The sequence below is a fragment of the Dipteris shenzhenensis genome, chromosome 25, assembly GCF_047967505.1.
Source record: "Dipteris shenzhenensis isolate YYH24624 ecotype China chromosome 25, Dip_SZ_1.0, whole genome shotgun sequence".
Classification (NCBI taxonomy): domain Eukaryota; kingdom Viridiplantae; phylum Streptophyta; class Polypodiopsida; order Gleicheniales; family Dipteridaceae; genus Dipteris; species Dipteris shenzhenensis.
The window spans coordinates 35,145,125-35,169,489 of NC_141620.1; the positions used below are offsets into that span (position 1 = coordinate 35,145,125).

The 24,365-nt window shown below is 42.0% G+C and overlaps 2 protein-coding genes across 2 annotated transcripts; both read left to right on the plus strand.

Annotated features, from left to right (window-relative positions):
* The first annotated feature begins 5,070 nt into the window (after positions 1-5,070).
* On the plus strand, positions 5,071-5,553 carry LOC147885803 (uncharacterized). Its single transcript, XM_087396222.1, has one exon. The coding sequence runs from the start codon at positions 5,071-5,073 to the stop codon at positions 5,551-5,553; it is 483 nt and encodes a 160-aa protein (XP_087252348.1).
* A 6,550-nt stretch (positions 5,554-12,103) lies between these two features.
* On the plus strand, positions 12,104-15,592 carry LOC147885804 (uncharacterized). The gene is made up of 8 exons (XM_087396942.1): positions 12,104-12,806; positions 12,926-13,130; positions 13,276-13,366; positions 13,510-13,655; positions 13,783-14,026; positions 14,132-14,236; positions 14,341-14,725; positions 14,870-15,592. Exons 1-8 carry the CDS (start codon positions 12,569-12,571, stop codon positions 15,355-15,357), a joined length of 1,902 nt encoding a protein of 633 aa, XP_087253068.1. The 5' UTR covers positions 12,104-12,568; the 3' UTR covers positions 15,358-15,592.
* Positions 15,593-24,365: the final 8,773 nt, after the last annotated feature.

The following is a 24,365-nucleotide window of genomic DNA, read 5'->3' on the forward strand; positions in this document are numbered from 1 at the left end:
AGAGGTCAATGGTGGAGTGGTGATGGTTGGATTCTGTCAGCTAACGTGCTGATCTGTGGAGCTACTTGCAAGAGGTTGTGGTTGCTGTTGTACAGCTCGTGTGCAAAGCCAGGAGCCAGGACCTTGAAGGCGTTGTGCTATTGTTTGTAGAGGGAGCCTTGGTGTCATAATCATTGATGGAGCTTTGGTTGTCATCCGTCACCTCGTTGCAGTAGGAGCTGGCTATCCAGTTGAAGCCTGGAGCTTGGAGGAGTAGCACCATTTGCAGAGCAGCATCGATGGAGGAGTAGTGCCATTTGCAATTATGGCCAGAGTCACCCACTATGTGGATGTTGAGTTTGTTGATGAAGGGCTACTCGTTGGTGCTTATGTGCTGGCTAGCTTCATTGTTGCTATAGCCATTGCTGTGCTTTGTGCATTTGTAGAGTCACTGGAGTCACCACTGGAAGTCACCTCGCTATAAGAGCTGTAGTGGGAGATGTGGTTGTTGGAGGTTGTTGGAGAGGTCACGTTGAAGCTGAGGCGTTGTAGATGTTGGGCCACCAAGGGACTTAGATGGAGACGTAGTTGATGGAGTGGTCGAGAGCTTCGTGTTGGATGTAGGCACTAAAGGTCATTGACGTAGATGCCTTGGAACACTTGCGTTCTAAGCTCTAAAGGATGGAGATAGAAATCTTGTTGCACAAAACACCTCTCTCACAATAGAAGAGATGAAACCTCTTCTCTCAAAAAAATCATTGTAGAGAATAGCTCTCTCAAAGCTTAGACCATCTTATTCTCTCTCAGTGGCTCTCAAAGAAGAAGAACTTTCTCTCTTTTTCACAATGGATTCTCTCCTTCAATGATGAACAAGAGGAACACTCACTCTCTCTCACAAATGGAAATTATTCCAATCAAGAATGAAAGGAAATTTCCTTTCAATCAAATGGATGGAAATCTCTCAGTGGAAATGAACTCTCACGGAGAATACTCAAGAGAATTCTCAAACTCTTGATCACTTTCACTCTCTCAAGAATCGCAATGCCTCAGCGAAAGGCAAGGGAGCTTTGATACCATGACAAAATATGAAGAGGGGAGAGGAGAAGAGTGGAGATGAGGAGAGAGGGCACAGCTAGAGAGCACACCACAAATGACTAACTGTACACTAGATTTAGTTGAAATGTAGAATATATACAAACCCATTTAGGGTTAGGGTTAGGGTTAGGGTTAGGGCATCTAAGCCTTTCCTTTATAGCACTCTATAAGTGTTAGTGCTATTCACATATGATCACATGATATTGAGCGAGGTCTCTCAACACCTTCTCTCAAGATCAACATCATGAAGTAGGCCTTCCCTCAAGATGATGATTCTAGGAAATCAAAGAAGGACTAAACATTACATTCCATCATGAAGGAAGTTTGTGTTTTTTAATCCTACTCCTATCATAGTTGCTGTTTGAGCTGTTCTAGCTATAATTGTTGCCAAGCATCTTGGAGGGCATTTAGTAGTTGTATTTTCTCTTGGAGAAATCCATGAGTTGTTACAAGTTTTGTGATGGGTCTTTTACTTATTCTTTTTTCTTAAATGTGTTGGGAATAGGCCTCCAAGGATTTTGGTAAAAGAATGCTTTTGATTTTCCATCTTTGTATTTTTCTTGGAGAATCCTCTATTGTATGGGCAAGATTCAATTTCTCTTCCATGTTTGGCATCCATATTTGAGACATACAAAAGAAATTCTTTCTACATCATATTTTTTGCAAAAGTGTTGTACTCACAAGGCTTGTGGTAGAGATGTTCTTGAATGCCATATCCTAGTTTTTCCCTACTGGATAGATGTTCTATAAAACCTTCTTCCTATTTGGCAGATATGTGCTAGAACATTCCAACGATATCATTTTGATTGCACCAAGATTGTGCAATCTATTTTTGTAAGCCTGGTTCAAGGTGGGGTTGTTAGATGACTACACATTCATGGTGTCCTTTTTAGTTTCCCCTTTTGCTTTCTTGTTTCCCTCCCATTGAGAACATGTTATTGATATAGGTGATTCTTTTTTAGCTACTTTATTTCCCCTTTTTGTTTTCCTTTTAACCTCCCATTGAGCACATGTTATTGATAGGATTGGTAGATTATTCACATTACTATTAAGTGCATCTGATGATTACATAAGCTAACTTATGTGTGTATCACCTCTAAGTTTGGGAAATTGCCTTGCCAATTCTGTGTCAATCATCCCTCAATGAATTTTATTGATTCTTCAATAGTCATTGCAACATCATATGTCTCTATTATAGTATTACATATATAATGATCCATGTTCTCTTGAATTTCTTCATGCAATCCAAGATGAAATGTTTAATTAACTAGTGCTCTGTTAATGACATATTTCATTCTATGATAATGTTTTTCATCTTGTTGAAACAATCTGCAATCATAACTGATTCTATTGAATTACCTCGGCAATCTCTCTGCTTATAGTATAAAGTATTATCAATGCTTTGTCCATGAGTTTTCTATTTCCACATCCATTATGAGGCACTAGTCAAAGGGTTCTCTAATCATGAGAGCTTGTGGGAATAGATTTAAATAATATTTCTCCTGCCTTAAGGTTTGTCCCAACCATCTCTACTCGAGCAAAGCAATTGCAGAACTAAAATCAACTTTAACAATGAAACATAGAAATGGAAAGAGAGTCCACATGAAGATTAGAAATTGCATTATATTCCAAAGAAGTTCTAAACATACGTGACTCCTCAGACTTACAGATCATGTTGGAGTTTACATCATTCAAAGACATGTAAAGTATTCATAGCTACAAGCCATAGCTCAACCTATAGATATAGCGATCAATAGCTAGATAGGAATTGGTAAAGCCTAGAGCTAGTCAATGATCTACCAAGAGATTACACCTCAAATGTAGTGCTTCACACAACAAAGAGATATGGCAAATGCTAATATCCCCAACTAAGACCACCTTTGCATGCAATTGAGCCACGTGCTCTTCCTCTATTCCATGGTTGCTAATTACTGAACCCTAGCAAATATTTTCCTTTCCAACACCCCTCATTACACCAAAAATAGGGGTTCCCATAAAAATGGCATACTGTCAACATGGTAGATAGTTGACAGAATAGTGAATACTCAACAAAATGAATAATAGTAAAACAAAGTCAAAATAGTAGCCCAAAAGAGTAAAAAACAAAAAGGGGATTTTCACAAAGTGACTTTAACCCAAAAATGTTAGTTCATCTTGATAAAATGAAACGTTAACCACTAACCACTAACCATTAAAAAAGTAATGCTAAAAACAAAACATAAACTACTTGTCTAGATAGACTCCTCGAATTGCATAATCATCATCAAGAGCATGGAGTTCATCTTTGACACAAACTCCCTCAAATTTACTTATCACATGATTTGCACAGTTCTTCTTTCCTGCACCATCCTTTTCTTAAATCAAAACTCTTCCTCATCATCAAGAGTGTGGAGTTCATCTTTGACACAAACTCCCTCAAATTCACTTATCACATGATTTGCACAATTCTTCTTTCCTGCACCATCCTTTTCTTAAACCAAAACTCTTCCTTATGTCAAAGCTTGCCACAACTTGAAAACTTCATAATCTTCCTTCTTTGATCCTTTATTCTTTCTAGAGAAATTATTGATGAGATATGCACATTCTTAGCCTTCATATGGTGTTGTGGAATGATGTCTTTCTTCATTAAGTAAAGTAGAGAATGTCTCATTCAAACTAGCTTCCTTCCTTACACACATAATTTTGACAATAGCATCAAGTGTTGATGGAAGAATTGATAGGTATATTGTCTTGGAATTATCTTCAAGCACTCACACACTTAGATTAGACAATGAATTTGTGATGGAGGGAAACTTTCTCAAATGTTCACCTAGCTTATCCTCATTAGACATGCACTACTTGAAGAGTTCCTACTTCAAGATAACGTTTGATTCCTTTATCCTCAAACCAAAAAGAAGAAATCATTCCAATTGAGGAATATTCCAAGGACAAGGGAATGCATCCACCAATGTGTCAAACATCCAGTGCAACTACTGTCATAAGTTTGGACACTATGAAAGAGATTATCGCAAGAAGCAGTATGACCAAGGCAGTCCGTGTCCAGCAGTAATCGAGGGAATTTTCACGAAAAAGAAAATAATCATGGTGGACATTCTAGTCACAGTCATTATGCAAATGAACATGGGAATATGTTCGTTGCAAATGAGGAAATCCAAAAGACTGATACAATGTATCTAGACATTGATTGCAATTCAAAATAAGATTTTAGCTACTATCAAGTCGACCAAGCAGATCAAGATTCTTGGTACATCGACAAGATACAGTCAAGATAGAATCGGAATCCGACATATCTGTAAACTCATGTTACACCGGAGCAATGTAGCGAACAAAAAGAAAAATATAGAATCGGACCACCTCCATGGCATCCACACACACGAACCTATCCAGGTCCGATGGCGCCTCCCCCGACTCTCGTGAGCCCTCCCCCAACTCCCCCAAGTCCCATGAGTCCACTCCCTAGTCTCCTGAGCCTTCTTCTCCTCCCAAGTCCCGTGAGCCCACTCCCCAGCCCTAAGAGCATGAGCCTTCCCCTCAACCTTCTCCCCAGCCTTCCCCTCAGCCTTCCCCTCAGCCTCAGCCTTAGCATGACCCTCAGCCTTCCCCTTAGCCTCAGCCTTCCCCTCAGCCTCAGTGTCAGCCTGAGACCCTCAGCCTTCCCCTCAACCTTCCCCTCAGCCTTCCCCTCGGCCTTCCCCTCCCCATGAGATCCCTCTCCCGATCGAGCAAAATGTGTTTGATAACCTCTCGGATATAGAGAGGCTTCTTGAGGGTCAACAGACTGCCAAGAAGAGCACTATCTTCCCTCACGTTATATAAAAATTAATTACAACTTATACTGGAGCAAAATTTGAATAGAGGATCTTACATTTATAAAAACTCAGTAATTACTGAGAGCCTTAGGGCCAAAAGATTACATCTAATGACCATAACCACTTAAATATAAGAGTTAACAAGAGTGCATATTGAGAGCCTCAAATTGAACAAAATTCATTCTATATGGTGATTCACAAGAATTCTTCCCCCTACTATCGGCAGGCTAATGGATTGGCTGAATCTACAAATCATACATTCAAGCAGATTATTTCACTATTAGTGAATGCGCACCGCATGGATTGGGATGATAAGTTGCTGGCAGCATTACGAGCTTACCACACATTGTTCAAGGTGGCAACTAGGCTAACTCCTTTCAAGTTGGCATTCGGGCTAGAAGCAATTACACCAATCGAGCATATCGTTCCTAGTTTGCAGATTGTGATGGAGGATAGGTTTCTTCCGCAAGAGTCTATGGTGTTCCAGTTGGATGTTCAAGATCAGTTGGATGATATGCGGCTGGAGAGCTACTCTCTGAGTCTGGAGGTTCAAGCAACGTGGAAGCATAGGATGGATTTGGCTTCGAAGAAAATATCGTTTGAGCGCAAGCAATTGGTGCTTCTATTCAACACTCGTCTTGGGCGGATGCCAGGAAAGCTGAAGTTGTAATGGACTGGTCCATTTGGGATCTTTCATGATTGTGGGTCTACCTCATTCTAACTTGCGGATTTGCAAGGGCACGTAGTTCCACATCCAGTTAATGGTTTTTGGCTACATCCATATCATCATGATGGTAGTCTTCAGTGCCCATTTTTAATATCTAATGAGGTGCAGCTTTTGTAGGTTGAGGTGGAGGCGACGGATCAATCACATGAGGATAGGTGGCAAAAGGGTTCGATGCATGATGATAGTAGCCTTTTGCGAGGTCCTATCCCAGCCACCATGCAACAACCTGTTGTCAAGGCGGGGTATTGGCAATCTGGATTGCAATTCTTGTGCATTTGTTTGCATGTACCAGTTGCATGCTTGCTATTCCTCATCGCACTTGCAGTTCTCTTGAGCTTCTTCGACTTCCAGCCTTTCCCTACATTCAGCCCTCTTTGCTTCCTCCTGCTTCGCGTCCCTATGGGGATGGCACATGCGCAGTTTCACCCCTTCATCCTGCTAGTTTATATTGATTCACAATCGATTGATGCTTATCTTCAAGGTTTGCGAATTCGAAGCTTCAGCAGCATCGATTGGCTGAGGGTGAATATTCACCCAGTGGCGTTGGCGCTTTGCTAGCAACTGGCAATGGGATTGGTGGTGGAGCTTTTGGGTGAGCATCAAGAGCTAACCATTTAGTTGATCTATCAACGATGATTGTATTTGCCAATGGTTGGCGGATTGTTTATGTAGCCTACTTTTTCAGCAAAGTCGATGTTGGCTGAGTTTGGGACTCCTAGAGGGGAGTACAAGCTCAGTTCATGTAAGGATGTTCAAGTTCAGGACCTGTATCATTGGATCCTTGAGTTAGTTTTTTTACAGGCAAAGTCTTACACGATCACTCTGCAGTCTCGAGGTATGATCGCGGTGGTTGAGCAATGAGCAGCAGTGCCTTGGGCATGTGCTGTGGGCATGCTGCTCAGTGCATTTCCAATTCAAATGAAGACTAGAGAACCGGCGATGGCTTTTGGGTGGCCTCATAGGATAAAAAGCACTTGTAGTGTGGTGTGCTATCACACAAGCAGGCGATGGCATCCTAGGATCGCACAAGCAGGCGATGGTAGCCTAGAATGTTCAGCCAAGCATTAATAATTGATGACGGTTTGATGTTGTTTTCAAATTTCGGATAGATTCAAAAAGAGAAGCTTTTGCTCATGTGTACTTAGTGAAGGATTGAGATAACCTTACTGCACCTGCGTCTCTACCAAGGCTATGCCCAAAATGATTGTTGCACTGATGCACATACACTATTTGTATCTATCATAGGGGATGGGTATTTATTGTGGATTCTCGCAGTCCACCGTGAGTGCCATGTGTTATTGCATAACCATGCGGGTTAGCGTGTGAGGGTAGGTTAGCCACAACGATTGGCGGTTCAGTACTCCAAGCAGTTGAGTCTTCAATGGTCTCTAACCCCGATAGTCGATTCTTGTACACATGCTATTACTAGCATTCCGTCTCTATTCTTTATGCAGATGTTGAGAGCGCTCTTGCTGCGAGAATACAGAGTTATGTAGTGTTGTGTTCTTCTATTCACATTCTCTGTATTCTTTCTGTAATTGTTGCACATATGGTTTATATGTATTTCCCACATCGTCTGTGCTAAGTTATGACACTACAAAGTAGAAGAAAACAAAAGTACATATTTTGGAACACACAAACCATGTAGGTTGCATCCTATACTTTCTTGATGTACCACGAGCTTCCAAGCACTCCATTAGTTGGATAGCTTTCCTCCCATGCTTATAACCAAAGGGTGTTCTTTTTATTTGGTTCCAATTTGGTAGATAATGAAGTGAGCTAATGCTTGAGGGATATAATTTCTTGTAATAAATCTAGCTTGTCATTCTCTAATCTTATAATGATCTTCTCTATCCTTTTCCAAGCATTGGTATATTTATGGATCACAATGAGTTGTGTGTGAAGAGTAGAACCTAATATGTGTTGTTGTGTTAGCCTTTCATGCATATTATGCATAGTATCTTAATGATTTTTAGATGCTTATTTCATCAAAGTCAATCAAATCCTTGCAAAGTGGGCTCGTACATCATTGATACTAATGCAATTTCAAGAATCAAGTAATCCATGTATTGAATCACACTTGACACATTTTCAAATGTAGGAGGTGAATCTGTTATAGGATCCACTAGATAGATGTAGTTGGCCAACACTTCATAAGTCGACGTATCTTACATTTTGGTCCCATAGTAGTTTTGATATTCCTTTGTTCACATTCTTGTTGCCATTACACTAGCAATTTGTAGTATACTGGAGTGCAACTTTAATATTTGGGAGCGTTTATTACTTCTTGTTGGTAAAATCCTCAATCAGAGCCATGAGAAAATGTGGAAATATATTTGAAGCTAAGAAGTCAAAGCAACAATGACTTAAGATTAGAACATGGAAATAGGGTAAGAAGAATAAGAAAAGAGTCAAAGCAACAAAGTTTTAAGACTAGAACATAACAATATATTGAGAAAAAGAAGGATTTAATAGGGGCTGCAAAATGATATAGGTGCATAGGAATGGTTTAGGGGAAACTTGGAAGGATTTCAAGCAATTGAGACGACTTTTGAAAATTGTGGAGGGAGTGGTATGGGGAAAGGGGGACCATATTGGTGAAAAAGAGGGGCATCATTTTGGGCATAGGGGGGCCCCTCTAAGTGGGAAAGGGAGCTATACTTTTTGGAGGCTAGTGGGGACCACAAAAGTTTAGGGGGTGAATCCACCCTAATCGTTAAGTCTTGTTTCTTCAACAATGCTTGAGAAACATTGATTATACTCTCTTGCATTTTGTTCATGATAAATATCACACATTATCACTATCTATATGAAGAATGACAATAACACCACATGTCATATGCTCTTAAACATTTATCATAGGGCAGTAAAATATGCACATTAACAATGTAAATACATGGTTTATGGAATAAAGATATAAAGTCCAAGTAGTGAACTAACTCTAATAACCTTGGAGTTTCTGTGATTGGGCATTTTACACCATACTACAATAGAGTGCAGTTTATACTCAAAACATTTGATCATATTTTTATTTCTATATTTTACTATTTGTGATGTATAAATATATGAGCTTTACAATACCAAGCTATTTGCATTTACAAATGAGGCATGGGTTTGAGCTCTTCATACTAGTAAAAGTTCCCTTGAGTTGTTCAAAACGGTCTAAAATTCTTTCATGGTACAACCACATTGGTGAAAGTAGTAGCAGGGGATTTTCTAATGTAACATGTCTCTTTCTCAAATCTTTTAGATTTGGATCACAATAAAACTTATCATATCCCTTGTGTGTGTTGCTAAGAAAGATAGAAAATAAGGCACAAGTCAATATCTTCTACAAGTTTCTAAGTTTGTGAACGTTGCATGCACATTGCTTGCATGAAGGGGCTTCCAGCTTTATATGAATCTTTTAATAAGGTTGTAAACGCTACATGGAGGGTTTAAAAAAACAGGGAATTGTCTCTATGCATCACACAATTTTCTATTGATCATAGTTAAATGATGGAAATTTTGATTCTTTAAGAGAAGTATTGATGATAGCTTCTGAATAAAGTTTGAAGAATGTTTTAGTTTGACAATCAGTCATTATCAACTTTTAGTGTGACCTTTCTCATGTCGATTCTATGTCTCCTTCTTTTCTTATTTGGATGATGTGAGCATTTGAGAGAATGTTTGAAATATGTTATAAGCATTCAAGAGCAATTCCAAGATGGCATTCATTATGCCTTGAAAAATGTTCAATATGCAATGGAATTCTAGGGTATGATTCAAAGCTTGAACATTGATATTCAAGTTTAGAGATGTTTATAGCTTTGACTCTTATAGACCTTTGTGTTGATTTAAGTAAACACTTTAGATCTAAGATGCTACTAGGTATAGCTTGAAGGTAATAAATGACATTGAAAAGTCACGATGGAGAGAGTATCTAGGGATTACACAACAAGTGGGGTTGGCGAAAAGAAGAAATTGAGAAAAGATATGCTTGTAGTATTATGATGTCTTGAAATATGAACGTAATCCGTCATTTCTAAGACTTTTTGTTTTTCCTTGATTGTGATTGCTCTGCTAATTGTTTAATGTGTATGGGTGGGGCACATGATGGGGCATTGGCCCTATGTTTTGGCTTATATATTATGACAGGGTGCATTAGTACAAGGAGAAATAAGCAATATTCAATGACAGTGTGTGTATATGCAACTACGTGAAACCTTTGTGCCTTGGAAGGGATTTGAGTTGAAAAAGAAACTTCATTCTAAGTAACTTTGCATTGTGGCATTTATTAGTTTCTACATACCCAACCCATGATCAGTTATCTAAGTGGCGGAGTGACATTTCTCCACTTTTTCCTCTTTGTAGAGTGGCTCTTGAAACTCATCTACATTTATTTTGGAATTGTTTGCTGATACGTCCCCTCTAGAGGTCCACTCTTCAATGGCTAGGTAGGGGCAATATTTTGATTCAGTGTCACTGGAAGATGGCTCTCCTCGGCGATCGTGGAAGTTGACTGACTAATCCTCAAATTCTAATCTAGAATCTTGTTTGAGGTGTTCTCGACATAAAAATATGGAGGATTAGAAATGGTTTAGTGTTCGAGCATGCACCGTTCCGATTACTATGCACGCCGTTGGAGATTCAATAAGTTCTCCAACTGTTGTCATATTTTCGCTATGGGCGGTCAACGACATTTCATGTGGCCTACTTGGCCCTAAGTTATGTTTAGTTTGATGCTATAATTCTCACTTTTTCTACATTTAACAAGGGTTCATATATGCACGCAAGCACTTGGCTCCAACTTGTGGGTTTTACAGGTCTTTAGACATTGTCAATTGTTTAGTAAGAAAAAAAAAAAAGAAACACTTTGAAGACTCACAAGATCCATTAGGCTTTGCCAAAGTTCTATAGTTATTTGCATGCTCTCACACTGACCGCAAAGCCATTGCCTTTATATTAAAAAACTATAATTTAAAACTGAAACGTAAATCGGCGTTATTTTTACTTGAAGGTTTTACGAATGATACCTGTAAAGTTTTGAGGTTAACTTTCTCGGGTTTTTTTCACTTTATTTTTTTTAACAGATCCAATAGACGACAATCTCTTCACCGATAGGCATAAAGCTGGTCAGGCAGGCATAAATCCCGTTTGGCTGGCATAAAGCCCTTTCAAAACAAGAAAACATAATTTTTTTAATAGGCGAACCTACTCTTTTAGCAAACGGCTTTCTGGATAGCAATTTTTTTTCCATGCAACGGCTTCAACAATAGTTAACAAGCGAATCAACTTTAGCGCATTGCTCACAAACGAACACACGAGACCTGGATGAGTGACTTGAATGCTTGAAGTGACTTAAAGACTTGTAGTAGTTGGAGGAAGCCAAGGCAATCGTTTTAGGGAGAGCTCAAGCACGGAGGGAGAGTGGAGCCCCTGAATTGATTTATAACCATGTTGGAGGGGGGTAACTAGCACAAACAAGCTAAAAGTTGAAAAGCCAACAGTCACACACAAGCTAAAAGCTGAAAAATCTAAAAGTAGAAGGAGAGCCATGCTAATAAAATATTTGCTTTTTTGAGTGCAAAATAATGTCAAAAACAAGCTAAAAGTTGAAAAGCCAACAGTCACACACAAGCTAAAAGCTGAAAAATCTAAAAGTAGAAGGAGAGCCATGCTAATAAAATATTTGCTTTTTTGAGTGCAAAATAATGTCATGGGGACATACGTATAGCAACTATATGTAAAGAGGTTAATATAAAATTTTAAGTTTTAAGTTAGGAGTTGGGCGGTGCAGGTGCTGACAAAAAGGAGACAAAACACTACTAAATTTAGTGAGAGAGAAAGGGGTCTGTGAGGGAAAGGACAGGAGGGGGGTAGTAAAAGCGAGGGGTATCCGTTAAGGGGAGGAAGGGGAATGGGCGGCCGAGATCCAAGGGGGGCCAGGATCGACGGACAGGAGGCGAGGGCCGTTGAGGACGGGAAACACGTGTGACGAAGGAAAGGGGGGGGTGGAGGACAGGGGGCGGAGGGCTCATTTACATACACACGGATAAGGTGCGCGCCTGGTGATGACTCGGGTTCCCAGGGGCGGGACACCAACCGACCTAACAGCCGCTGGCCGGGGAAATTTCCCGGTTGCCGGTAAGATCTCCCGGTAGACCAGCAGATGACGTGGCGCAAGACGGGACGTGCACCGCCCATGCAAAAATAAAAAATCCGGCGGGGTAGGGGATTTATAAAAATTATGATATGAATAGATTAATAAGGGGTGATATAAATTTTTGATAATAAAGTCGTCATTAATTAATCCTGTATCGCGCGTCTTCACGCTTTTCCCGGCGGCTTTTCGATTTCTTCTCATCCGTGCCCTTTATAAACGGTCTTCGTTGTTCGCGATTCAGCCACTTTTCTTGCTCTCAAGATTTGCGATGGTTGGTTGCTTGCTTGCTTGCGCATTCGATCTTGTGGCCTCAGAAATCCAAAGCTTCTTCTACTACTACTATATTAGTTGCCCAACAATCTCCCTCCTCCTCCCCTTCCTTCCCTCGACACGTTTCCTGTAGTTTCTTCTTCGCATCTTCCACTTCTCTGGATTGCAATCTCCTCCATCTTCCCCTTCACTGCCGCCACTCATTCCTCCATTACTTTCTATTTTTTGTGCCTTCCTCCTCCCCCCTCCCTCCCCCACATTCTCTCCCTGCAGCAGCTTCCGTACCATCCAGTCCTGTTAAATCGATTTTTTGCCAGAGCTTCACGTCTCTTCAACCCAACGTTTCTGCTCCACATCGGAGGCTTCGGAGCAATAAAGAGCACTCATCACCGACGGTCGACCGTGCGTTACCCCCGATATCAGTTCTCAGCCTGTTTCCAGTCTCCTTCCCAACCGGCCTCCCGTTACATAGTTACGTCGTTGCACGCCCTGCTCGCTTAGACGAATAGCCCTCCTACAAACCTCTCTGCTTTCACTACAAACATGGCCTGCACAAGACTTTGGCTAACAGCTTATGTCTCCCTCTTCCTTGCGCTACTTCTCTCTAACTCGTTGCTTGCTGCGTCGGATGTGGCGCCTCTGTACAAAGACTCAACACAGTCTGTAGATGCTAGAGTCGAAGACCTTCTGAGCCGGATGACCTTGGCGGAAAAGATCGGGCAAATGACTCAAATAGAGCGTAGTGTTGCTACAACCGATGTAATTCAGAACTACTTCATAGGTATGCTGTCCAATGTTTTCTTGATCATCAAATATACTCTGAAGCTCTCGTCAGAAAAGCAAGAAAGCGATCGTATTACTTGCGTGAGGACTGATGCAATCTCTATTCGCATGGCGCAGGAAGTATTCTTAGCGGGGGAGGGAGTGTTCCTGCTCCGAACGCTTCTCCTAGCCAGTGGGCTGATATGGTGGATGGATTTCAGTCAGCTGCTCTGGGGACAAGATTAGGAATTCCTATGATCTATGGCATAGATGCTGTGCATGGTCACAACAACGTCTACGGGGCCACGATATTTCCCCATAACATTGGTCTCGGGGCCACGAGGTGAGTGGATGCTTTGATCATGTTGGTTGCTGTGCGCTTTATGGTCTTTCTGTATGGCCCTGCAGGTTGCATAAAGCAGGTTCCTTGTGCAAATTGTTGCTATTGTTTCCTCCTGTGTGAAATGCTGTTTTTATTTCCTGTACAGAGATCCAGATCTTGCTCAAAGGATTGGCGCAGCAACTGCCTTGGAGGTCAGGGGCACCGGAATCCCGTATGCCTTTGCTCCTTGCATAGCGGTGAGTGTTTGGGTCTTCCCGTTTTTTCAGTCCAGTGTATCCTCAATTGTGGAAAAGTTTACGTTTCTTGTTGCTCTCCACTCTCGTCCATCTTACTCGGTCGGATCGTGCTTTCTATGTGTATTTTCGTTTCCATTTCGCAGGTTTCCAGGGATCCACGATGGGGGCGTTGCTACGAGAGCTACAGTGAAGACCCTGAACTAGTGCAAAATATGACTAAAATCATTCTCGGCCTTCAAGGCAATCCCCCGCAAGGATACCCGACAGGGGTGCCGTACGTAGGAGGCGGGTAAGGCGCCCTGTAATTACAGCTCTACTCCTGTCGTATTGTTTTGGCAGGTCACATTCGATACCTGCTAGCATCGTCTACTGTGTAAAATAAAGTTTTATACTGATCATGTGCTTTGGGTTCGCAGATCGAACGTAGTGGCCTGTGCCAAGCATTACGTTGGCGACGGAGGTACTGTAGATGGAATCGACGAAAACAACACAGTGGCTAGTTTCAATGAACTTCGCAGCATCCACATGCCTCCGTACTACAATGCGATTGCGGAGGGAGTGTCTACAGTCATGGTCTCCTACTCAAGCTGGAATGGAGAGAAAATGAGCGCCAATCAATACTTAGTGACAACTTTTCTGAAGCAAAGAATGAGATTCCAGGTACTAATGAGCAACAAATAGTAACATGGGCGAGCTGATCTAAAATTGTGTGATACACGGTGTAAGAAGTGTACTGACGGTTGACTCTGTTGTTTGTGGTTGTAGGGCTTTATCATCTCCGACTGGCAAGCACTCGAGCGCATCACGAACCCTGTTGGCTCTAATTACAGCTACAGCGTGAATGTGGCGCTCAATGCCGGCCTGGACATGGTAGGTCCTATTTTCCTGTGCGTCTCGTTTCGTAAGTTCGTGTTATGTGTTCACCAGTATCGCAATTGCGGTGAAGAGAGAAATGATCATCGCTTGCCTTTCAGGTGATGGTTCCCTTCAATTATCAAGAATTCATCAGTATCGTCACAGCCCAGGTGAATTCAGGGTCTATTAGCCAAGACAGGATCAATGACGCGGTACGGCGGATTCTTCGTGTAAAGTTCATCGCGGGTCTCTTCGAGAAACCCATGGCAGATCGATCTTTGCTAGGTATGGTTGGGAGTCAAGATCATAGGACATTGGCCCGAGAGGCGGTACGCAAGTCACTGGTGCTCTTGAAGAACGGAAAGGATGTGAACAGCCCAACATTGCCTCTTAGCAAGAATGCTCCTAAGATACTAGTAGCGGGTAGTCATGCCAACGACATAGGATTACAATGCGGAGGCTGGACGATTTCTTGGCAAGGAAGCAGCGGAGATACTACGATTGGTACGACTTGATCTTGTTGCTCTTCGTCTTCGCGGAGTTGAGCTTGTATATCATGACTGTTTCAACTTGTCCAGCTTGATTTTGAAGAGAATAGGATGTTCAATAAACATAGATTAACGCTCGTGGTATGAATTTGTGCATCAGGGACGACCATACTGAGCGGTATCCAGAGCACGGTAAGTCCATCGACTCAGGTGGTGTACCAAGAATCCCCGGATCCGAGCTTCGTTGCGAACAACGGATTCTCCTACGCAGTGGTGGTGGTGGGAGAGCCGACATACACAGAGATGTTCGGGGACAGCAACAACTTAAGCATACCGCAGCAGGGCATAGAGACAATTCAGAACGTGTGCGGGTCATTGGAATGCGTGGTGGTGCTTATTTCAGGAAGGCCGGTGGTGATGGAGCCTTATCTGCCTATGATGAATGCCTTAGTGGCTGCTTGGCTGCCTGGAACAGAAGGTCAAGGTGTGGCGGATGTGCTGTTTGGAGACTACGATTTTCAAGGGAAGCTGCCGAGGACATGGTTCAAGACAGTAGATCAATTGCCCATGAACGTAGGGGATCAGAACTACGACCCTCTCTTTCCATATGGGTTTGGATTAAGCACAGGCGTTGGAAGTAGAGGATAATTTGAAGCCTCTTCTCTAATTCCTTCTCCAATCATTCCTGTTTTGCTGCTCCCTATTCTTTCATTTAGTCATCGGTTATATAATTGTTTTGCTCTCAGACAGCAAATTATCTAGCAGAGAAGGACGCCTTTGTATAGAATGCCATCTCTTGCTAGAATTTTTATTGTTAGCGATTTGCCTGCCCTGTATTGTATGTTAATAATTAAAGTTCATCCTCTAAACGGATCAATTCTCCCTTAAGCTGCACCAAGCTCTCTTGTTCCCGTTGTAAAGAATGCTACAACGTAAACGTTTAAGGCCCCCTTGCATAGAATACCATCTCTTACTGAAATTTTGATCGCTTTGAGATTTCCCGTGTTAATAACTATCAGCATCCTTTCCGGGTCTTTTTATACCTTTCCGATTTCTGTGCTATTATCATCTTGTCCCGATTCATACCGCCTCTGTTGTTCGCCTTGTATAAAGAGAGTGCTGGAAAGTTTAAGGTTGTGGTTTCTCCTCAGGTTGAACGGTACGTAGCCAGTGCATGGGACTTTTCTCGCTGTACTTTTTCTCCCAGAGAGCAATCAAAATTCCATCTCTTGCTGGAATTTTGATCGCTTTGAGCTTTCCCGTGTTAATAATTATCAGCATCCTTTCCCGGTCTTTTTATGCCTTACCCTTTGTAAAGATTTCATCGCTTGCTGGAATTTTGATTCCTCTGTTGTTCGCTCTTGTATAAAGAGAGAGCTGGAAAGTCTAAGGTTGTGGTTTCTCCTCAGGTTGAACGGTACGTAGCCAGTGCTATGGGACTAAAACATGCTGCGATGAGTTTATGGGAAGATACTGTAGTACTGGCTACATATTTCTTTTCGTGGATTTGCTAAACTTATGTTAGCTGTGACTAAGCAAAAGTTGTGCTTTCAAAGGTTCCTTCTGTTCTTCGGAAACTCGAGATCTCCTAAGGTCTCTTAATTGAAGACCATTGCCCTGACTTTTTACCGTTGTGGGATTTGCTTAACTCATATGATCGCCAAAATTTGTGGTTTCAAAGGCTCCTCTGTTCTTCAGAAACTCGTCCTAAGATCTCTTAATCGAGAACCATGTATTGCCCTGACAAGAATGCTTTATCCAGATCTACTTGTCGTATACACATACTGTCCTCTTTTTCTGGTGATTGACCTCTCCATGTTGACATTTTCTTCTTATTTTCCACCTATCTCTTTTGCCACATATGAGTCTCCCGTGCCACAAATTTTGGTTTTAAAGACTCCTCTGTTCTTCAGAAATTCCTATCCTAAGATCTCTTAATGGAGGACCTTGACCCATGTATTTCCGTGACAAGAATGTTTTGACTCATGTATCTCTTTTGCCACATTGAGTCTCCCGTGCCACAAATTTTGGTTTTAAAGGCTCGTCTGTTCTTCAGAAATTCTTATCCTAAGATCTCTTTATCGAGGAACTTGACTCATGTTTTTCCTGACAAGAATGCTTTGACCCAGGTATTGACGTGACAAAAATCAGTTACAATTTCATGATTGCAGAAATGTTGCCATATGTTGCATATAGGCCAAGTTTCTTTTTCTGATTCTCAACAGCTAGCCAGCTCCTGTGTATTGATTCCACAATATTTGTAGTGGGTATTACATATTATTTCCAATCGTAATTTCATCTTATACGTGACATGTGAAGTGCAAAAAAGAGTGATTTGAACACTTAATTGTTTCAAAACCGAACTGTTTGACATGTGTAGGGTGCAGGGAGTGGAGGATATCCTTGCATGCCACCAAGCTGGTTATAGTTGGATCTCTTGCATTGCATGTCTTAATGTCCATACAACTCTGTATACAGTCTCTTAAATTATGCATTTTCTATGCAACCTCAGGAAAGGGGTCATTTTTTTTAATTGTCTTTCAAGTCTCTTTTGCTCATCTTCAAAGGAAAAGGCTTTACATAGAGTAAGGGTGTTGTTGTATCATACTTTGCTCCCAATACGAGTCACCATTGTGCTTGTAGCCATGAATTCTTAAATTTCTTAAAACTTTGGTTTTTGAAATCCTTTGCTCTAGATGAATGCATGGAATGTTTCATCTTGAACGTGCAGTGGTCGTAAACATTGGTCCACATACATCAAGTACAGCAGTAAGGTGGTGTAAATCAAGAAGCCTAGTTGGAGCAAGAAAGCTTGTCTAGATCTAACAAGCAGCTCAATTAGAGAAAGAACACCTAAATCAAGAAGTCCAGACCTAGTTGGGCTTGTTGCATGACCTCAAGAAAAAAGCTTGTCTAGAGCAAGAAGTTCGATTGGTAATTATATGCCACCAAGCTGGTTATAGTTGGGGATCTCTTGCATTGCATGTCTTAATATAGTCTCTTAAATTATGCATTTGCCGCAAAGACTGAGTGCAAATTATGGCATAAAATCTCAAGATGCTATTTAAAAAATGAAAAACAAAGAGAAGTTGACCCCGACTGCCAAGTTGTCCTACCAGGAATAACGGACTTAGTAGAGGTCAATGCAGTTATCAGGTCACAAGGCCCAATGATGAGTGCCAAGAAGGGCGCACTTCAGAGGAAAAACATAACCCTGAGTGCTGAGGTGTCCTAGCAAAAATAATGAACTCCGTAGAGGTCAATGCAAGGATCAGATTTCAAGATCCAATCATGAGTGGCAAGAAGGGCACACTTCAAAATAGAAGGAGCAGAACAGGTGGTATGCAAGCTTGCCAAAAAGCTAAAGGCAAATCACTTATAGTGGACTTACAACCGAACCCACCTTTGGTCTCGCTATGAGACTATACAACCTATATAACTTGTTAACTGAGAGTTGTAGCCCACAAAGGTCATCTGACTAGAAGCAACATTACCATTTCTTGCCAATGTGGACAAAGGCATCACATTCAAAAACACGAAAAATAGGATACATCAGGTTTCGTCCCAAAATAAGGCTAAAAGGTAGTTACCTTCTGAAAAGCACAATCGGAGAAGGGTCGGGGATATGTTTTGTTGTAGCTATAGCCTCCACCCAAAGGAATTGCGGAACCTCACGATGTGCTAGCATGGTCCTAGACATTTCCACTAGGGTCCATCTCAACGACCCTTGCTTTCGAGGTAGTTTCGGTATTGGTAGATTCTCGTCGAATGCCCTTTGTCACATACAATCCTTCAAAGGCATAAGAGAAAAATTCTCCATCTTTATCAGACCTTAGGGCTTTGACATGCATCCTAGACTCATTTTCTCCCTAATTTAAATCCCTCTCTCCCTCTCTCTCTCTCTCTCTCTCTCTCTCTCTCTCTCCCCTCTCCACTCCTCCCTCCCCCGCCCTCCTCCCCCCCCTCGCCCAAAGAGAGAGTGAGAGAGGAGAGAGAGGGGAAGAGGGAGGAGGAGGGGGACGGGGGGAGGGGGAGGGAGAGAGGGAGAGACTATAGTCTAGGAAAGACTGAAAGGTCAATAAGACTAAAGAAGCCTGAATTAATTAAGGACTGATAGTCCATTAAAACCAAAATGTCAATCATGCACTGAGAGTGCATCCTAGCTAGTGTCTTAGTCAATTTTAGACTAAGTGTCTCCATGTCTACATTTTATAACAATTATAGACTAAGTGTCTCCCTGTCTACATTAAACCAAAATGTCAATCATGCACTGAGAGTGCATCCTAGCTAGTGTCTTAGTCAATTTTAGACTAAGTGTCTCCATGTCTACATTTTATAACAATTATAGACTAAGTGTCTCCCTGTCTACATTTTATGTCTTAGTGAATTTGAAATGTTTAATGAGACAAATGTGTTCATTAAATACTTCCCACTTTCCATTCTATCGACGTTCCTACACTTTTTGACGTTCATTAGCCTTCATCTTAAGTTGTTGAGGGGTGAGATCTTTGCTATCCATGTATCTTGGTGCATCTCAAGGCTTGCAAAGAATTGCCACCCTATTTTGTCGTGTCTTGAATGTTGTGATGACATAATTTTATGGTGTGCATTGGAATGCCTCAACTACTATAGTATCCCAAGTAGCGTGGGCATGGTGTTTAATATATTATGAAGGCATTGCTGGCCTCCAAAATTGCAACCCACTCCTCCACTTGATTCATCCTTGCATTCTGACTTCGTAGTGCCTCATTCTCACTTTGCAGCAGCAACTGAAGAACTTTAGTGTCTAGTGCATTTACACAGTGCATTTACACAAGAGGGATCGGTCCCTGTTGCAGAACACTACGTCACCAGACATGCTAGGCCTTATGCATAAAATTGGAGCTGCACATGCGTCGCTTGCAGCCACAAGGTTAATCCAGTCAAGGGTGTTGGAGAGACCACCACAGGCTCAGAAACCGCAATGACCTCCTCTACTATAGTAACCCGCAATGCATGTATCACTTCTACTACCGCACAGTGGATGTTGCCACCATGGTTGTTGTTGTGCACTGGAGTTGCTCCAGCCAATTTTGAGTGAGGGAATTTCCAACCACAGGATTCCTTGACGAAGTACCTACCACACTCATCACTGGTGCCACCAAAACGGTCACTCACTTGGAAATCACTGCTGGGGGAAGTGAAGGTGCCACATTGAGCTGCATCGATGATAGCCCACTACTTAGCAAACTCACAAGAAGCCTTGTTGATGCCGTAACTGTATGGGAAGGAGTAAGGGGGGCAAGAGAAGGAAGCAATGTGACCGACACTCCTTGCGTTCCACGAGGACCTTGATGTGTCTACTTCTTAGATTCTCGATTGGATAGACCTTCATCCATGTCCTGCAGAGGACCTTCCAGCTCCATAGTGAAAATTAGTGCCATATTCCTTCGGGGAACAGTAGAGTCAAGCTGTAATAAGGGGAACAAAACTTCCAAAATCTGACCGATCTTTGAATTCACAGCCTATTTCTTCTCCACCACCATCGCCACACTCTATGTCTCTGCATAGATCCTTTCCTTCAAAATTCATGCCCAAGGCACTGGTCTCTACTCTGCCACTGCAATCATCCCATGAGACCTAGGAGTAATTGTATATGTCTTGCATTGCAAACAGACCAACTCGAGAATCCACCAATAGAGATCATCATGAACCTGCACATCCTTGCAAGCACTCAACTTGTACTCATCTCGAGCTAGGTTGCCAAACTACACCACCATCTCCTCACCTAAACACAAAGGTTGCACCATCAGCTCCCCATGTTGAGATATGGTGCCATGAGCACATAGATTAAAGGCTAAGGTATGGTATAGGAAAGAATTAAAGTAGCCACTCTAGGATGTGGACTACATGATGTGGAGATGTGGATTGAGGATATCCACAAGGAGAGATGTGGACGAGAGGATCCCACAGATGTTGACTATTCAAAGGGCACTCTCTATATAAGAGGCCTATCATGTATTGTTGAGTACAAGAGAAATGCACATTCACTCAAGATTTTGTTTATGAGTCCAAGCTAATCTATCTTGGAACCTAATTGACTTGAGGTACATGTCATGAGCATTCTCTTCATCATGTTTCCACATAGGTTTCATCCACCGAGTGCTCCATAGATCCTGAGGAATACATATTTTGTCATGGTATCAAAGCTTAGGTCTAGTCTCCTAGATCAGTTATAGAAATGCCTTAGGAGCTCATGAGTTCTACTAGGTTAGTTTTTAGTTTTAGATGGAGAGTTCCTTCTTGGTTTCTTGATGTTTTTTGTGAAGGAGAGATCTTGAAATTTCTGTCTTCTCAGTGAGAGAGAGAGTGTGTTGAGTCTCCAAAGAGACACTTCTATTCATAGAGAACTTGGAAAAGAGAGCACATCTACACTTCAACAATGCCTTTGGAAAGCATGGCCTTCTACAAGGCAAGTAGCAACTCAACGTACTCCATCGGTAGCTTCTACATTAGCCTCTCCAGAGCCTCTCTACTATAGCCAGCCTATAACGCAAGCACCCTACGGGCAATCCATGAGAGCAAGCGATCCCAGCAACACAGGATTGTAAAGTAATCCACCTAGCATTGTCATCACCAAATCCCATGACTACTTCTGCCATAGCTTCAGATCTACTAAAGTCAGATTAGCTCTCATCTACTATTGCAGTTGCAGTCTCGCATCTGCACGCCATCTTGTAGGAAAAATGCATTGGTGTGCTTTGCTCTATCCCCGACATAAAACAATCGAATGGAGCCGGCATTCAACCCTGCAATCTTTATGCAATCTCGATGCTCAACCAACGCATCTCCTTCCAAGCTCCAACCAACAGCCTCAATGTAGGCAACAAGATCCTCCGCAAACTACAAAGCAACTCCATCAATGAGCAGTGGCTCACGGTTTCCACCAGCGCAACTAGCTCCTAGTCCAACGATTCAGTTGCAACAACGAAGGCTCCTTCTATGCAAAGGCTACAACGACGCAAAGCACCTACCTAGCAGCCAACCCTGACACCTCACGCAATCACCACAACAGTAGCGACAAGGCAACCAGCCTCCAGCATGCAAAGCCTTCGACACTCAAATAGCCAACACAACAATAAAGCAACGACCGCTCCCTTGATGTAGACTGTGCCAAAAAGAAGCTCCTGAATGCTCCAGCGGCTCCAACAACAAGGTATCCCTCATCTACGAGCTTCGTAACAATCTCTGGGTTCACAACAACCTACCTCAGCTCCTGGCTCTCCATAGCTTCAGACCTGCAGCCAGCCAACTCTCCTGCTTAGCCCACGCTCTAGATTTGCAACTCGGACTCCTCTCCAAAGAGCTCCAAATGGCGTCACGGTCTACGGTAGCGCCCTACAATAGAGATCTCCAAACGGTGGAAATCTCCATCAGAAATTCCAAAGGCTTCTTCCATTGACGGACACGTGTCAAGATAGGATTTAACTGTGGTTAGTTTAATGATCACCATGGTTAGGTTTAGTTGCATGGACCATGGTTAAGTTTTCTTAAACTTGGGTAAATTCAGTTCAGTCAGAAGATTGCCAAGTGGCATAGGGCCCCTTGCCAAGCACAGTTCTGCAAGTAGCATGTGAATCTCTGTGCCACATCATCAAAGGTCCCTCTTCTTGAGCAAAACTTCGACAAGTCGTAACTTCCAATCTAGGAGGAATTTGCACATGCTCCAAAAAGGAAAAATGATCGTCTTTTTGAGCTCTACATGCGTGTCAAGTCAAAATCATTTTTAGCAATTAGACACTGCCATTGAAGCAAAAACGCTCATGGTAAGACCTTTGCAACAAATGATAAATCAAAGCATGAATGCACACATCGTCATAAGCATGCCAAAAGCTCAAGTGCATGAGATGACCATAGCATGAAGCATGGCATCCACATATAAAGCATCAAGGCACATGGAAGAACAAAGCATCATGCGTGAAGCTACACCAAGCAAAGAAGCAAACACCATCGTCAAGCCATGAGCCAAATGGTGACATCAATGGAATGTATTGAGAAACAAAAACCCTCGCCAACCTTGCCTATATTTTGTAAATCAAGCCTGACCACCTGAGAGTAGCCATGTAGGCTCCCAAGGGAGGTATTGATATGTAAAAACCACACTTGACCACCTTAAGTAGCAATGCAAGCACTAAGGGGAGGTGATGGAATGTAACTCACATCTGACCACCTTGCAGTAGCCCAAGGATCATGGCACCAAGGGGAGGTGTTGAGATATGGTGCCATGAGCACATAGATTAAAGGCTAAGGTATGGTATAGGAAATAATTAAAGTAGCCACCCTAGGATGTGGACTACATGATGTGGAGATATGGATTGAGGATATCCGCAAGGAGAGATGTGGACGAGAGGATCCCACAGATGTTGACTATTCAAAGGGCACTCTCTATATAAGAGGCCTATCATGTATTGTTGAGTACAAGAGAAATGCACATTCACTCAAGATTTTGTTTATGAGTCCAAGCTAATCTATCTTGGAACCTAATTGACTGGGGTACATGTCATGAGCATTCTCTTCATCATGTTTCCACATAGGTTTCATCCACCTTAGAGTGCTCCATAGATTCTGAGGAACACATATTTTGTCACCCCATCCATAGGCAAGAACAGCAGTCACTGATAGATCAGTTGAGTTGTAAGCAGCTGATTTTCACCAAAAAAACTCCACAGCTGACCCAATTGCCAACTGCTGACAACATGCCAAAACCTCCGAGTGGATGGTCACATTCATCCAATTAATGCTGGTGAAGCTCCGAATCCTCAACCTTTGCAACCGTGCATCGATCGACTGAGAATTGATATAAACCAGCAGGATGAAGGGATGGAATTGAGTGTGTGCCATCACCATAGCAATCAGAAGAAGCTATATCGAGATGAATGCAAAGAGAGAAAGGAAGGTGAAGGACACTGAAGCAACTAATAGAGTGAAGGAATGCTATAGGAACATGCAGAACAGTAACAAAAGACTACATTCCCGATTGCCAATACCCCTCCTTGATGATAGGGCATTGCATGGCGGCTAGGACAAGACCTCGTAGAATACTTCTATCATCATGCATCTTACCACTCAACCACATGTCCTCCTGTGATTGCTCCATCACAAGCATGTTTTTATCAAAGCTATGCTTATATATTAATATAAAATCTTGGCAAAAGTTTTCAAGCTCATCTTTTTAGTTTCACAATATTGGTAGAATGTAGTACTTTTTTATACTTTTTATTTTAAATTTTGAAGAAAAAATGCAAATCCTGGGGAAACTTTAAATTTCTTTGCATAAAAGTTTTAAATCCTAGCGAATGTTTCAAACATTTATTTTGTTGACTAGTTCCAAGGGACACCAGGTTGGTGTAATGACTTGTTCATATAAAAACTTAGCTGTGGACCACGCATCAGCTTTCCTTATGGCTCATCCCTCCACCCATTTGGTGAAATAATCTGTGTCTAGGATAATGTATCTGGCCCCTGTTCCTTTAGCTATTGGGCTTATAGGACCAATAAAATTTATGCCCCATTTCTCAAAAGGTTGATTGGTTAATATTCCTATTAGGGGCATCATATCCTCTTTATGTGGGATTTTCACTCTTTAGTAGGGATCACATAGCTTGATAAACTCAGTT